This window comes from Limanda limanda, chromosome 4, assembly GCF_963576545.1.
Source record: "Limanda limanda chromosome 4, fLimLim1.1, whole genome shotgun sequence".
Taxonomy (NCBI): Eukaryota; Metazoa; Chordata; class Actinopteri; order Pleuronectiformes; family Pleuronectidae; genus Limanda; species Limanda limanda.
The window spans coordinates 2,500,426-2,518,267 of NC_083639.1; the positions used below are offsets into that span (position 1 = coordinate 2,500,426).

Genomic DNA, 17,842 nt, shown 5'->3' on the forward strand with positions numbered 1-17,842 from the left:
ATACTCCGGTACTTGGAAGTACTTTCCTTGCATTAAATGCTCAAATACTCCAACCCGAATTCAGTGAACAAGAAGAACTGTTTGCTAGTGCTGTGTGACCCAGACTTGATGACAGGTCTGCACTGCCCTCCCCTTAAGCCGCAAGTCATCCTCAACCCAACAACTTGACAGAGATACAGTAGAAAGTCTTTAGTCTCTTACCCACCGGACAATTCTATCATCTTCCACTCCGCTGAACATGGAAGGATGCTGGAGCAGTGTCATCTTTTATTTTTGGTTTAGCAAAGGGGAATTTACGGCTGTTCACTCATCTTACATGGATTCACTAGGAAAAGTTTTTACCAATTCATCTTTTTCCTTCAAATTTTACAGAGAGAGACTCTCCACTGCTTTTATTCCTCAAAATTTGGAGCTGAAACAATTTGTGCTGTTTGTTTTTTTTGTGTAGTTTATTCTTGGACTGAGAATAACAAGACAGGTCACAAGGCAAGTCTTTCATCTGTAGAACATTTACAGAAGAATCAAATCCATACAAATCTCATTTCTGGTAGCTGTGATAATTCTTAAATGCTTCAACCCGAACAACAAACAAAAGAATTTACTTTAAATCATAAAAATGCAACAGAAATTAAGAGAAAAACAAAATCAGAAAATGTTGTTGTGCAAACCTACAACCAAATGACATATTATATCATTATGACAATTATAAAAGCAATTAAATTAGATTCAAAAGTCCAAATGCAACACTTGCGTGTGAATGCATGCAATTAAACATCCCCCTCTGTCAAGCGGGGTTGTGGTGAACACCAGGTGATGGGAGTAAAGTGGACTTAAAACAAAACGGGACATGAAGAAAGAAAATACCTGCGCTGTAGTGTTTCCCACACTGATCGAGGTTCTACAACCAAAGGACGAGCTGATTTTACAAAGCCTCTGATTGCAGGAGTCAGTTTGATAGCCCTGTGTGAAACCCCGACTGTGTGGATCATCTCTCTGGTACATCCCTTCCTTAAAGGGGGTTTAGCTGGAAGAAACACCTGGATATACTGTGCAGTGTAGGGGGGTGGGGGGGGATTACGTATACATATATACGTAAGGTCTGGCCTCTGTGATTTAGAAAAAGAAAAACGATACACGTAAATGACATTCGCACAATTGGAAACTGACTCAATCGCACCAACGCTACTTCGCCGGTGTTAAAAAAAAAATCCATTCGTCTGAATCACGAGCATTAAATCACGTTTCCATTACTCCCCCCCCCCCACAGAACCAGTCATCTGTATGCATGAGCCTTTGGGAAGAGAGCCAGAATGATTATGTGATGATTACGTAGAGGCAAGACCTGGAACAGCAGGTTTGTTCATAAGATGATGTTGTCATTTTTTCCTCATGTACATCATCTTTGAATTTTTTCTATTTTCTTTTACATAAATTAGGCTGAATCGAATCTTGTACCGCCCCCCCCCCCCCATCCCACCCACACACACACACACACCTAGAGAATGTGGCTTTTTCTGATCCAAAATCCCAGATCCCTCGTTTTGTTTTCATCCCCCGAAAGCATGCTGCGGCCGACCAAACTGCTCCGCCCTCTACAAGACGAACTTGCCCACGATGGCGCCCACCACAAAGAAAAGCAGGATGAGGAACACGGATCGGACGCTCAACCCTTCCTCTTTCTTCATGGCCACCGAGGGGTGCTGAGACGACATCGTGTTGCCCTTCCTCATCCGCGGACCGTCGTCCTCCTGAAGCGGAGGGAAGAGGAGAGGAACTAATTAGGACATGATGAAAGAAAGGAAGTGCGTGGAAAGTGGCAGAGAGGTGGTGGGAGAGTAAACAAATCCCCCGTTTACTCACCCTAATCTGTTTGTTTTCTTCCCTCAGCCTCTGAGCCTCCATCTGCATCGTCTTGCACTCCTCTACGATCTTCTTCACCTCCGGACTCTGCTCATATCGTGTTGAGCTATCTCTCAAGTTGTGTGGGGTCTGCGAGAGAAAATCGCAAATAAAATAAACTGCATGTGAGACTGAACAAAGTGGAAAGTGGTCCTCTGAAGGGTTCTCGATGGGCAAGAGCATGGGTGTAAGGCAAGGAGAGAAAGGTGACTGACATAGAGGAGATGTAGAGGGACAGTATAATGCTAAACAGTCAGAGACAGTGTAGACAAGATGGAAAGATAAAGAATGAGAAAGCGTAAAAGGAGAAGGAGATTTGAAGGTTGAGTTGGGACAGTTGAAATAAAGACAGAGGATTGAGACAAAGAAAGAGAAGATAGATACAGCAGAGTAGTAAAAAGGTGGGATGCTGCAGAACAACAAAAATAACAATAGACATCCTAGCCCCATTAATCATTTTGTATGTGGCACAAATATAAACAAAAGTTGTTCTGTTCAGAGAGAAGCAATAAAAAGCATCATGGTGAAAACCTGCAGCAGCATAAATAAACAATGACACCATCAATTGAAAATAAAACACATTGTGTGCTACGGTCAATTAGTGAGAAATCCTCGAACGAAGCAATGAGATGCATCATTCATTCTGATATAAAACCTGTTGTTACAACAAAGACCAACATTGTGAGACAAAGAAAGGAAGCGAGAGAGAGCACAGGCTGTCACTTACCGCTTTCTCGTTCTCCAGTGGCAACTCAAAAGCACACCTCAGCTTAGAGTCCATCAGCTCATCTGGTTTCGCCTCCTTCCACTAGAATTATTTAAGGCAAAAGGAAAGATTGTTATGGTTGGTAAAAATCCTTTACCAGAGAAGACATGTATAAATCTTTCAGCTTTACACGTTTAAACAGGGTTCCTGTAGTGGTCCCTTATTCGCGCCTGAGCAGCGACAGTGTGAAGGCCCTATTGCTTTCCGATGGATTATTCAGGAAAATTTATTGCATTTTTGGCGGCTTGAACATACTAGAAAACACCATATTTCGCGGGTGTGGCATCACCTGTTGATGAGTCATCAAAACACGAGGTTTACACTTTGATGCACTGGCTGCAATATACAGCTCAAATGAGCTCAGACAAGTAATACGACCTTCACGGTCAGAATTGTGACATTTCCTTAAACCGTGTAAACATTTAAAAAACTGCGAAGGTCGATCCTTCGCGAGTCCAGGCCTGAGCAGCTCCATATGTCAATATTAACTCAGGGTCATAGCGCCACCTACTGATTCATTATGAAAAGGACGTTTTTTTATAACTCCCTTGTGCATTATCCAATCAGCACCCGAAATACTCAACTATGATCACAGTTCCAGCCTGAATAGCTCCACATGTCAATATCACCTCAGGGTCATAGCGCCACATATTGATCAGCGTGAAAATGAAGTGTTCTAACACAATCAGCAACAAAATACCCACCTATGATGAAAGTCCCGGCCTTAACCCTTTGATACACAAGCTATACCCTTCTAATGCACAACATGGTTCTAAAATGACCCATATTCATTTCCTGTGTTATTTCATGAGTGACTGGGTATTTCTTTTCTATATTCTTTTACAGCTTATTCTTCCTTCTTCATTCAGGTGAAGGCTCCTTTGATAATGACATATTAGAAGATGAGTTTTGTATGTCATCAAAGGAGCCATCATCTAGGTGCTCAGCATCAGAGAGACTCAGAATCAAGACCAAGATGTGCCTCCTCAATTTCCTCATGAAGTTCTCCCTGAAGCATCTTTGGAAACATGCAAAAAGTAAGTCTGAAATGATTCCGACCAGCCATACTAACACTCAGGATAAAGAAAATCAAAAGCATATTTTCAAACGCATATCAATCAGTCTATTAAGTATACTAGTATAAGTATAATATTTCTAGTTTTATGCATCCATGCATCATTGTGAATCGAATCGTTGACTGCTGACTGTGATCGAATCGTGAGGCTAGTGAAGATGCACACCGCTAGTGTCAAATGGCCACAAAATCCAAAACGTTAGACCTTCTTTTGCGTAAATGAAATTGGTGGAGGCCTGATGCGCCCGCAAAGTTTAGTGAGTTTTCGAATAAGTTCAAGCCGTGAAAAAACTGAGCTATTTAAATACTAGCACAACTCGTCAGTTTTAACTTTTCTTTTACAGTCTCAAGTTCTAGACAGCACTCATTCAACCTCAGCAGTTTCCTCTTGCACAATATAACTTGGTGACTAAACATATAAACTTTTGTAGTTCTTGTCTGCTCTTCAATTCATTCACTTTTGCCCTCATTTCTGCAAGACACAGCTGAAAATGTTTCCGCTGATGGGCCTTCATCTCGTGTACCAATCTGGATTCATCTTTCCTCAATTCACTGCACCGTTGAGTATACTTGTTCAGGTGATTAATCTGCTAATGTCAAGATGCAAGAATAACACTTGTTTGTGACTTACTACTCAACTCCACCCAGGCTTTATATAAAACACTTCAAAGGATTCATTAAGCAAAGAGGCCTTTGCTGTCAGTGTGAATTATCAGTTTCAGGGATCATAGATTCCTATGATGTCTTAGACCAGGGCTCTTCAATTAGTTTGGAGCTGGGGACGGTTCTTGAAACTGAGGCAAAGTCAGGGGCCGAAGGATATGAGTAATCACGGTAACAAGAAATTACAACAACATACTGAAGGAGTCAATATATTTTATTTTGTAAAAGCTATACAACATAGGCCCAAGGATTCAAAAATTAAACCAGGTGAGCAATAACCAATCCATATTAACAGATAATTGGAGAAATGCAATTAACTATCAAAAACATGCACTTCATTGTACATAGCTGTACCAACACAACTTTACTGGTCATTATCCTCAATACTTAAGATTAAACGGATTTGAGTGACAGGCAGAATCAAATGTATCTCCACCAACAAAGTGTATTGCATGGAACTGAATAGAATTGCAACAACTTAAAAGTGCATGGTAGTCTATCAAGGAAATGTGTTTCAAAATGAATCACTCAGTTCAGGTGAACTGTACCGGTTGTTTAGAATTTACTTAGAACAACTTCCAAGTGCACCAACAAATACAAAATAAAACTGCATTGTAGGCCTCTGAATTGTCTGGATTGATTTACAACATAACAATTTGGTTGCCGTCACAGCAGAAAACTCCGCTTTGCACAGGGTATTCTGCCGTGACTTTAATCCAGGCTACCTGTGGAGTGGTTTTTTCGAACATACTTTTAAGGCTGCCGTCATTTGCGATCTCCAGCAGCTGGTCTTCTCCTTGCACAGACATGCTGGATTCACCTGGTTTGTTGACAAATGGGTCCGGCAAATACCGTGTGCGTTTGTGTTTAGCGAAAAAGTCACTTGACCGAGACAAGCGTCTTGACATGCATGAGTCATAACGGAGAGGATCCGGTCATTTTTCAAAATAAAATACCGATCAGAATCAAATTATAAATAAAACGGAAATAATGTAAGTTGTTTATTCTTTGGTACCAAATGACCCACGGCCCGGTTCAAAGTAAAGCAAAACTACAAAGTGCTATGAGTTAGTGCCATTTTTTTTTTTTTTTTTTTTTTTTTTATTCGAGCACTTTTCGAGCACACTCCAGGGGCCAGTCCAAAGCAGCTCGAGGGCCGGATTCGGCCCACGGGCCGCCTATTGAAGAGCCCTGTCTTAGACTGTTGCAAAGGTGAAAGATATATACGAACTGAAGAGAAACAACAGAGTGTTTCTGACCTCAACAGATCTATTAGTCTGTATGTATTGATAGTTATAGCAACACCTACTGCCAAAAGGAAGCAAGCCTCATTTACAACTTAAATTCTATTTACATACAATTTTCACCATTTGGTCTGCACATGATGGTGTGGACCATGATGATTAGTAGGCGTGGATATTTATATATATATTGACATTTACATTGCATTTTTGTAGGTACTTCAAAATCAAAAAGATATTTACCAGTAAGGTCAGTGATCATTTAACATGAATTGGCCCTTCAGCTGGTCATTCAATCAATTACGTTTTAGCTGAAATAGACACTTGTCCATTATGGGTCGATGAGCTGGTTTACTGACGAAGCTAACAATATTGACAGAGTTTGCTGACATTTTGTAGTTCAATCAAATTGTTGGAGTTTGGTTGAGAGGTGTGTAAGCTCTCCTGGAAGCCCTTAATCAGAAACAAAGAAAAGCTATAACTAAGGTTCATGTTCATGTCTGTAAATGGAGCTGAATGCTTTTTAATGCCTCCTTATGTTAGACAAGTGAATTCAATATTATTCTCAACTTGATATTGCATCTATTTAAACTGTATAGTGTGGAGATCATTTAAAATAACACAATAAAGAAGCTGTGTTTCATATTCAACCTTCATGGTATTCAAAGCTGGGGCAGAAGCCTGCTTTTAGAATTTATAATCCCAAAGCTGAATCACACACCAAATGGAAATTTCCAACGGAAGCTAATCTCCATTGGAATTAGACACTCAACAAACAACACAACTGCTGTTTTAATACTTGGAATTACTAATCATTTCGGCTTTGGCTTCAAATATGACTATGCTCCAAGTCAACGTGCATTTTTAACATTATTATCAATAGCTTAACTGTTTTCAGGGAGGATCTGCTCTGTCCATTGTTCTCAATGAGTCGTAATATCACACAAAAAAGTAATGCTGTATCCAAAAACTATTTTAATTAAAATTCCAAATCAATATATTTTTAGTTTTTAATTACATTTTTGCTGAAACTGACATTTTCCCAATGAGTCGATCGAATCAATTTGTGGAGAGCAGTAGTAATAATAAAATATGTAAATTTTCACCACTTTCTAACTTTCTGCAAATTTTGGTAAGAAGTTGAGCATGTTAAAGCCCTCAAAAAGCCAATTCATTTGCCTGAATAATAATAATAATAATAATGATAAAATGAAAATATTACATTTTTAGGGCTGCAAAGCAGCACTGGGTGGGCCCGAGCACATCCATTTTGAAGCGTTGCATGCTTTTTGTCTGAAAAAAACAAAAATAACCAGTTCTGAGAGAGAGAGAGACGTAACCTTTGCAAGACATAAAGTTTCCTTTGATCTAGGAAGACTGAAATCAAAGGATTCATGGTCCCTGTATGTCCGCGTTACAGAACATCATGTTTTAATGGCGTGTAATCAAACTTTGACGCCACGCCACGGTCACACTGTGTGATTAAAAAAAAATCCGTCAGTCAGTTTTTATCTCCATCTTGTCGTGATGACACTCATCTCAATTTGAAGTTGATCCGATGAAAACCCTGGTACAAGTGTATCAAAGAAAAAATGTGGAATATGGCCAAAATGGCCACTAAATGCAATATAGCAGGCTTCCTGTTGTGTTTTTCCAATTGCACCCAGAGACTTTTTTGTTTGTCTGGTCATGATACACCTGTATATCGATTTTTGTGAAGATAGGTCAATGGGAATACCTTCCGGGGGTCTCGGGCTGTCTCGGGGGGCACCGTTGAGCCATTTTGCGACGCCCATTGAAAATTCCTTCAGAATACGTAAATTTTCACCACTTTCTAACTTTCTGCAAATTTTGGTAAGAAGTTGAGCATGTTAAAGCCCTCAAAAAGCCAATTCATTTGCCTGAATAATAATAATAATAATAATAATAATCCTTACAATTTCAATAGGGTCTCACCAGACACCTTTGATGTCTGTGCTCGGGCCCTAATAATGAATATAGATAATAACAACACAAAAATAATTAAAAGCCTCCAGTAATCAAAACACACTTTCACAGGAGCGTCACTAGTAATTTAGAGATGTTTAACATGTCACAACAGCTGCAAGCACACAAGTTACAACTATCAGGACCATCATGAATTACTTTACAAAATACAATACCTGTTTTCAAGACAAAGAAAGGAAACATACTGTGAATAATGGTGAAAAATGACGTTTAGATGTTCGGACACACTCACCACTCCCTCCATGTCAGTCATGTCAGGAGGTGCTAGCAGGGACTGGACCATGAACTTGTGTTTGCTCTTCTCATTGGGGTCGTAATCAAAAGGCTGCAGCATAACTGAAATAGAAAATGATAATCAGTGTCAGAATAGGCGGAAACACGTTTTCTCCTTTGGTCATATGTAAAGAAAGGTTAGGAGGCTCTGTAGAGATATTAGAGTTCTACGTTAGGGCAGGGGGTCTGGGATTGTGAGCCAACCAAGGGCACAGAAGATAAGTCATACCATGAAGTCCCAAAGAATGAATACATTCATTTTGTTTTGTAACAACTCTCCGGGTTTGATTTGCTTTCTAAACCTCATCCTCAGGAGCCTTAGGAAAAAGTGTACGTTTCTTTTTTTCATCCAAACTGCAGCAGACAGGCAGGTAAATAATATGGTTTCTGGGTGAAGCTTCTCTGCCCTATGCAAGTAGTTGTGGAACGCCAGCTATTAGTATTAGTCAGCAACTTTCCATCTCTTTCCCCTTCTCAACTCTCGTGTTCACTCCTTGGATTTTGGAGGAATTAGTGAGTATCAAATACCCATGTATTTGCCAAACAGTAAACTAGGGCCTCCACGTCTTCAAGAAACTGGGGGCTGCCCCTGCCGCTTGGAAAAAGTGGTTGAGATGATTTATTTCTATGTTTGTGTTACCATGACAGCGAAACACTGACAGATCTAAACATCCCAAGGGGGTAATCTTGCTAGCAGCTTCCAACTCTGCCCTTTTCTTCCTTAACATTACATATCACTCTAACAGAAAGCAGGTGTGGAGTTGGAATACCACTTTAGCACATCACCACAGCAGTCCCCTCAGTCTGTGGTGTGTTATTTGATGTCACTCCAATGAATGAGAAGTTGAGAATTTTAAAGCTTCAACAATGATTAATAATCACTTTCTTATGCCAGTGTTGGAGTTTAAGTGGCCAGTGTAGAAGAGTAGGACAGACGACAATGTCTATTGATGGGTAATCTTTTGTCCCATTTTAAATGAGGGTGTAATTCAAAGACATATTTTGACATCAGTATCAACTATGTCTGCAATGTCTGCGTGATTCTTTGGCTTTCACTAGAAACAAATGACCTCCTAATTTCAAAGCTGGTGTAGCTATTAGGATGGTTTTCGTATATGGCACATGCCAATTCTCCCTAGAGTGGAAAACCTCAGAGATGTAGTGCACTATTACAGCAATCAAGGCAGTTCAATATCGCAAACCAGAAACAGACGGCTTGAACAGATTGAGAACGTCCTGTTTCAGTCAGAATCAATTTGTGCTGCCATCTACCTTCGGGTCCAAGGGGACAATAACAGAGAGGGGAGGCAGGAAAGCATTTAAGTTCTTTGAGCAACACAAAAAAGGTCCAGAGCCAAAGTCTGAGATGAAAAAAAAACATAGATTTAAATCATCTTTGATTTCCAGCCTTTGAACACACCTTTACAAAAAGCTACTTCTGCTAATGTTATGATTAAGTATTCTGTCTTCATGCTGGGTAAACATTCATAAAACTCACAGAGGCTAACTGTAGTCAACACGAAGGTAATGGCCTGCCTGCTTGTTGATGATGAATGGAAAACGTAGAGGGCTGAGGGAGAGCGGTAAGGAAATGTTCCTTTCCTGTCATTTATACATTTTGTTTTGCAAGAGAAGATGCTCACAACAGAATCACATCAAACAATTTACCTTGAAGTGCTTTGAGATCAGGCCTTCAGACGATTCTTTATATTAGAGTTTATATAGCCAACAGCGAATATGTATATAAATATATATATAATATATATTTAATCCTAATAAAACATACGAAACTAGCAAATCACATTAAAAAAGCTAGAACCAAAGACAGTTTGGCAAATATTAGATAAAAGAATGGCTTAAATATATAATCAGCTATCAAAGTTGGTGCAGATTAATCTTCTGTCAATCGACTGAGATACAGCTATAGATATAACAATTGTCAACATTCATGACTTGATTTAGTTCAAAATTCATGGTGCCATTTATAGCTAAAATTTAGAATTGATTAATTTGTTAATATAATCTCAAACAATAGTGAAAAATATCAATCTCAGTTTCTTTGAGTCCAGGATGATGTCTTCAGAGGTCTTGCTGAGCAGTCAGCGAGTCACAAGCTAAGAAGCTGAAACCTCATTCAGTCCAGCTCATGCTAATTCAACCTAGCTTGTGAGGTTGGGCATTGTTGCTGCTGCGGAGCTGCTCGACCTGCCCAAAGCTAAATTCTTCCAAAGTGTCCGTTTGTCTCGAAGAACCATCGCAAAGCAACAACATGCTCAAGCTCGGTACAACAACCTCTTTCTGCTAGACTTCTGTAAAATGAATTGCGTGCCGAGGATTTTTTCACTCTTAGGGGAAATGCTCCGAAGTTTGCATCTCTGTTAGGGACAATTTACTGTGAGCTGTTCTTTTCAACGCTGTTTCCTGCAAATATGATTCTGATTAACACTGACTCCCCGGAACCTGGAAACCCATTTGCATGTAGCATCATCATCATCACTACCATCAGACGCCTTGCCAAAGAGAAACAGTTCCAGCCATTGCTTAAGAGAGGTTAGCTTGATATATGTGTTCAATGATTTAGTATGGCCAATAAAGGATGTTATAAAGATTGAAATGGCTCTATTTGGAAAAAGGTTCCCACACCCCTGGTTTATGTAGAATATTTTATGTCTGTACTTTCGATTTTCTGAACAACCATTCATCAAAAACTTCAGTAGACTCTGCACTTCATTGAGCTGCTGATCGATCAAACGTCCTAAACTTTAAATGAACAATGAACCTGCCTTTGATAATGGTGTTTGTGGTGTATTTAATGTTAGTTTATTTGTAGAGTCCAACAAAGCTGCCACATATAGTTCACTTTTGATTTAGCTAAGATTGATGAAATCTAAACACCACATGGAATTAAGTAATTTTAATATATTTAACTCAAAAAGATAACAAAATAATGACAACACAATGTTATGTGCTACTTTGACAGTGGCACATAACTAATTGTGAATATGGTGACAGACCACTGGTGTGGCGATGATGGTGATGAACATCAATGTGTGACTCAGATGTTGGTTAGGAAAGGAGACTTATTTTCTTGTCCTGTGATAACACACAAATGAGGAATGAGTGCAAGGACAAGCTAATGAAGCTCATTCTGATAACTGCAACATGGGAGTTGTTGTTCTTTGCTTCCTGGCTCCCTCTGAATGATAATACGTCCCCAGTATGACAGACAAATTTCTGACAAATTCCCAGAAGAAGCTCACTATTTGTGAACACAAGGATTTTTGAAACACTCAGGCCACATATTTTTCCACTGGATGCTGCAACATAACACCAATCAATCCCCGCAACATTCCTGTGGTCATGGCTACGTTCAACATATACAGTTACAGCTGGGTTGAGCTTCAAAAGCACTGTGTCTATCCTCAGCTAAGCCAGCAAATGACACATCTGAGGTTTGTAGGTATCCTGTGGCAGACGGTTCTCTCTCGCCTCAGTGAGAGTGCATGTCTGTGGAGCTTTTGTGTTGCTTTGTCATAAAAAATTCTGAAATACGAGACAAACTGAACAGCGGCAAGTTATAAATCCTTTACTTTTGCCTGAATACCTCAATAAGGATGATTTGGGGATTATTTGTGCTTTCAGAATATTTTGACTTCTGCTGAGACTTAAACTGCTTTCAGACATGCACTGAAGACTGAACATTTTCCTGAAACTTTCCAAGGGGCTGTATGTGAGAACACAATCGTCTGAGTCAGTTTGAACTTTTCCTGCCAGCCCCCTATCAAAAAACGGAATGCGAGCGTATTGATGACTTTTCTAACGTGTGACGAACGTGAAACTGGAAGAATACAAATATCTCATCTTTTGACTCTTTTGTTGATTTTGCAGATACGCCCAAATGCTTGTAGTATTGTTGCCTAAGGCAAAAATAAACATTACAGAGGAGTCAATAGCTGTAGACAAAAACACTGTGCTTTCCACAGTAGAATGTATATGTCATGTCCTGCCTCTTGCGTGCTATACCGAGGTGCCTTCCTTTGCCTGAATGTTCTGGAAATGTTCCTGTTGCTGTGAATGAGTCTGACCCTGAAATATGTGTTCATTAGCCTTCACTGGTTACGCTGCTGATGATAAATATAATGCTTTGCGTGGCATTTACCGTTTGCATGTTGAATTGAAAAGAGTGGCGACAAAAAGGCCAAACTGGCATAGGTTTTGGAGTAGCACCATTAATTAAAAGGTGCAGCAAAATGAACGGAAAAGTGAGGGAAATGTCTGTCATTAGTGTTCACGCCTACACACTCCTTAGGAGAAGCAACCAAAATAGGTCAAAACAATGGTGCCAGTTATCCATGTAGGGTCTTTAAATTAAACTCTGCTTTTTTCATCAAAATATTATAACATTGATTTAAAAGCACACAGTGCCTGTAAAATGAGTAACCCCAAGACCTTGCCATCTTGTTAAGTGCACTGCGTCGATGAACTATGTAGGCTTGAATTCTCCCTGAAGACAGATTAGACAGAGAGAGGTCACAGACTGTGCCGGCTGTCGTAGTTCAGTGATTTCTGGACCCCAGTTGTGACACTTACATGTTTGCAGACTAGATTCTCAGAAAAGCAGACTTCTTTTGGGACTCGAACCTGTGACCTTTCTCAGCCTAATACGGGTGAAAAATGAATCTAACTGACAGAGCAGACTGTGCTGATTTGTCGCCCACTGCTGACAGCAGGCCCCAGTGACACCATTTGCAGTTGTTGACACCAGATAGGAGAGGTTGTAAAATGAGTCTGTGGCTGTAAATGGCAAAGGAGGCCCAGTGTGGAAACACTAGACTGTACCTGTCTCCCTCAAAGTGTCTGACTGGGAATGAGGCCTGCCATGAGGGACCGGGACTAGAGAACATGGGGAATACTTTGCAATGAAAGAGGAGTATAGTGTTTATGTAAAAGACCAAACCCATTGAAGATACAAGATAAATAATAGTAATTTTAGTTCCTTCCTCACAATTAGCCACATGTTTTTATCTAATCAAGATTAAAAACAGACCACAATCGTGGATATGCAGATATGCAGTCTCACAAGTCCCTACTGTACCGACTTGGGCTGTAATACATTATTAATTTCATCATCAATCTTGTAGTGTAGAAACATCAGTCCAACTTTACAAGAAATAACACTTTCAACCTGCATAACTGGTTTGACCTGTAGTCAAATAACCAGACACTCGAGTCAGAGAAGCTGCAACAAGCAAATGTTTTCTATTTTATTTGCCTAAAGACTAAATTACCGAACCTGTCAAATTAATTTTCTGGAGATTTCACTAATTATTTCAGAAAGTGTTGCTGCTATACGTTAAACTGTTCTCTTGGTAAATCAGTAATTAAATAGTGTCACATGATTCTACAGTACCTTCATGGCAAAGTTTCTCATTTATTACCTGAGACATTGATTGAGGTGCCTGCATCGATAATTCCACTGTTTGGCCGCACACAGTACCGGCGTGGTGCTGTCGTCTTCACCTTGAAACACACATTTCTGTCCGTTGGGTTGGCGAGCTTGAGAATTGCGGTGACCACATCTGAGAATGGTCCTGTGAAGAAAGAAGACAAAAGGTGGACACTTAGAACATTTGTTTTGTAAACGCAGTTTTGGTTAGATCAGGAGTCTGTGTGTACTATTTGACAAAGTCGTATTCTGAAATGTCATCGGAGAGTGTAATATTTAAGAGGTGTAAAAAAAAAATTTGGATAATCAAAGACTTGAAGCAAATAAGAGAAAGAGACAGAAAAATCCGGGACTATATAAGGCAAAAAAAGGGGAAACACACTTTATACAAAGCAAAGAGAGGCTCCAACGAGTTGTTTGAACAATAGGAATGTTCAGATAGATTAACTTAGTAAAATACCAGTGAATAAACACTATTAAACATATATTACATGTGTACACGCACATTTAAATGTGGTCTACCAAAGCCTTTTTGGATGTGGATTGAATTATGACAAATTCAATCTACAGCCACATGTTATCTTTATTGGAACTGACATGTGGGTAAACAGGGTTTTACTGCCAATTCAACTACTGCAGGTTTTTAATATGGCGGACTTGAAGTTGTGAAAAAAATGTCCAGTGAGAAAAGTACCAAAACTTCATCTGGCTGATGCACTGACCTTGGAGAAAGGCTGGACTTTAATGAGTCTCCTTTTACATTATTGGCATATTACATATACTGTTAGGAGTGAACCCTCACTGGTCAGATATGCATAGTTTAAATCCAACAAATCCCTCTCTAGGGGCAATGACAAATCCCAGTACCTCACATCTTACGGGAACCAAGTTTAATTTTCAGACTTTCCACAAGTTAAAAACCACATAGAACAAACATTATTCTGAATTTATACAATGTCTATGAGAGAGGTCCCTTGCTTTTTTTCATTGCTTTACTGCAGTGTATTATGATCTGTAATTATTGGACATGGTGAGAGACACATGAGCTGATTTGGATCCAAAACCTTGTTGATCTGGTGATGTTTTCAAGCAGCTGAAGCAGTAAAAGATTCTTAGGAAAGGCAAAACTTACGACTTCTCAAAAGTGTCAAGTGTGAAACATGCATTTGTTGACCACCTTCTATTAATCCAAATATAATTTTGAACTTGTGGCCTTATGTACAAACCTCACCTTTAGTTTTCTAATCAAGTAGTTTCCTAATGAAACAACAAATAAGGCCACTACAGTAGCAACTGTGGTGAAGGTATGGTCTGCAGTTGAGAGACTCACCCTCACACTGCAGGAAAACATGGAGCTATTTCAGAATTAGCACATACACCAGATTGAAGATAATGTTTCAGCTCAACAAACAGCCAGAGCAACTGACACTTCCCGTACCCGTTGAGCAAAAACAGAGAGGAAATTCAGACCCACACAATCCTGGCTTGACATCTGAAGGCTTTTAATGAAAGAGACCCACGCCACTGACTACTGTACACCTGATCCACTGCTTCCTGAAAGTTTCTTGGGACACCGTCCAACTCACGAAAACCGCAAATGGCTGTAAAAAAACTATTACGAAGAGTTGATATGTGAATCTGTCGTCTTCCAAGTTTGGATTTAATTAAAAGGGTATAAAACCTGGGGGGTCTGGAAGGCTTTTGTAGAGATCTGTTAACGTTACCCCTGACGAAGATAAAAATTAAAAGTCCATAGCTTAACATCTGAGAGTATTTGGTCCACAGATGGTCTGAGCTACAAGTTTCTCCTGACAGACCCACTCCCTATTTCCTGAAGTTTCACCCTGCGTGCCTACATATTACTTGGGACCTGAGTATAGGCATGTGATTTGTGCCATTGTCAAGTTTATTGAGCAAGACACATTGTTCAGCCACAACACATGGATGTTTACGAAACATACAGAGGGACAAAAGGTCCTATGTTGTCCAGCTGGAAACTTTCCTCATAATTACATAAAAATCTGCTTTCAGCTACAAAGTAATTTATCCGTTTCCGATAAGGGAGACACTCGTTAATCAATATCTACTGGAGTTTCCATTAGTTAAGTCTGAGTTTAGTTTGAGGTTTAGTGCCAATTTTGGTGGGATTTGGTGAAACATAGAATAACTTATAAATAATTGTACAACTGTGATGTCATGTGCTCAGAGGTGTCCTGTAAGTGTCTACAAAAGAAAGAAATAACAAGAGTCAGCATTATAGCATGGGTCAGGTGGTCTGCTTTGTCCATTATTTCCACACAGGACGCCTTGTTGTATATGATTGATTATTGAATGCTCAAGCTGGTAGGGGACTCTGACACTGTGACCCTCTGTCTGATACATCTTAAGACACAGCATTACTATTGTCAATACACGGGTAGCTTCAGTATAAATACACCTTAATGTGTGAAATATTGTAAAAGTACTATAACAGTGTAATCAGGGTGCAGATAAATAACTATTAATTTTCTTATCAAGTAATGCGACAAATAATTTCTTGATTATTTAATTTAGTCAATACAATAATTGTCACTAATGTCATTTAATGTCTTGTTTCCAAAAACCCATCCAGACGGTTCTCCGAGCAAACGCCCTCAGCGAGATGTTTAGACACAGGTCAGACCACAACCCAAGATAATTATGAAAAGCTGTATATAGTAATGAGTGGATCATATTCAGGAAACCTGAGCACAGAATGAACTGTTAGTTCCAGGGATATGGTCACAGCTCTGGAACGTTATATAAAGACAGAGGAATATTTTACATTACAACAGCAGGAACATACAGCAGCTTTCAGGTCAGACAGGTAACACACGGCCACTGTGTACCGAGGCTCTGTGTTTGACTTGTACTTTCAATTTGGGAAGTCTGACCGCTGCCACAGGAGCTCCACTGCTGGATCTGGATGGAAACGGTGATGGTGTCACGTTATGTTGCTTAAACCAGAGTACAGGCTGTCCTCAGATGATGCTGTGCTGTCTATCATTAGTAATGGTTACATCTTGGTGTATCAGGAGTGAAGGTCTGTCTGTGCACACATATCTAAAGTGAGATCTTTGCACTGAACTCTATCAGGATCAGAACGAATGCAATAGAACCATATAAGTTTCTGTACCATTAGTGAGACCTGTCACTGAACCACGGGGTGCATGTCCCTCCCAGGCCGCTGGCATGTTGATCACCTGCAGCTACATGAGGAGGCAGCAGGGGTTGCAGAGTTTTCAGCTGCCATGTTATTAGATTACCCCTGGCTGTCAGGGGCTAATGACAGCTAGCTACACCTGCTAAGGATCTAGCAGCTCGTGTGCAATGGAAGCTGCTGGAAGTAAAGGATAATAATGCTGCGGCCTGTTTATCATGGTGGGCATGTATTTCCCCAGTGGGCGTGACGTGTGGTATATTTGCCCCCTGGGGACTTTAGGGGCTGCGGTCAGGAGGCTAGTGGCAGGGCCCGGCTAGCTTAGCCGTGGGAAGCTAATCTAGGTGAAGCTAAGCTAGGTGACCTGCCGAGCAGCCTCCCCGGGTTTCAGTGGAGGGGGGGCAGGTCAGAAGGACCAGCACAGCAGCTTCGCCACTGGTTTGATTCCCAAAACATGGGCCTGGCCCCGCTCCCTCCCTCCTCCGCCTCACCCCTCCTCCCTCCTTCCCCGGGCCCTCCTCCTCCCCTCGGCTCCTACCTCTGAATTTGAGTTCGTGCGGAGGCTCCAGGAGCAGAACCTGTTCCGGCCTGGCCATGTCCCAGCAGCTGGAGCGGGGCTGGAGCGCTGCAGCCGAGTTCCGGTCCGTCAAGCCCCTGAAGTCAGGAGGTCGCTGGGGCGCTGCAGGGTCCGCTGGGTGGTGGTGGTGGTCGGGTTCTCTCTCCTCTCTCCCCCCTCTCCCTGTCAACGAGCTGGCTGGCGGATAAATCCTGTGGTGGTGGTGGTGGTGGTGGTGGTGGCCGCCCCCCCTGTCACTGGTGCTACTGGAGCTGCTAGCGGCTGTTGTGATGCAGCAGGAAGGGAGTGAGAGACAGCGCCGTGACGTCACCGCCTCTGCAGCGCGCGAGAGAGAGGGAGGGAGGGAGGGAAGGGGAGAGAGAGAGAGAGGGAGGCAAGGGTGCAGCAACCTTTCAGGAAAACTCAATCTATAATTATTTGGTGTAATAGTAATTATACTACTCCAACTATGACTCATAATAATAATATATTCATTAATTCATTATCTATACCACATAGTCTTAAGGGTCGCGAGGGGAGCTGGAGCCGATCCCTTCTGACATTTAGCAAGACATCCTGATAATAATAATAATAGTAATACGTCTAACCTCTGATTCTTTGCCTTTATTAATTGATCAAAATGTCAAGTTTGCAGTTAAAGTCCCTTTTTATTCAATTCATGAAACTTAACTGGACTTTCCATGAAATTAACTGATTGATCAAAAAACATTCATGACC

At 40.7% G+C, this 17,842-nt stretch overlaps 2 protein-coding genes across 2 annotated transcripts in view; both read right to left on the reverse strand.

Moving 5' to 3' along the window:
- Positions 1–17,842, reverse strand: part of smarcd1 (SWI/SNF related, matrix associated, actin dependent regulator of chromatin, subfamily d, member 1) — a 320,795-nt gene that overhangs the window by 225,601 nt on the left and 77,352 nt on the right. The gene's annotated exons all lie outside the window — the stretch shown is intronic.
- On the reverse strand, positions 1,483–17,370 carry LOC132999973 (vesicle-associated membrane protein-associated protein B-like). The gene is made up of 6 exons (XM_061069782.1): positions 17,087–17,370; positions 13,363–13,515; positions 7,884–7,987; positions 2,627–2,707; positions 1,861–1,989; positions 1,483–1,748 (listed from the first exon to the last, which is right to left on the reverse strand). Exons 1-6 carry the CDS (start codon positions 17,142–17,144, stop codon positions 1,593–1,595), a joined length of 681 nt encoding a protein of 226 aa, XP_060925765.1. The 5' UTR covers positions 17,145–17,370; the 3' UTR covers positions 1,483–1,592.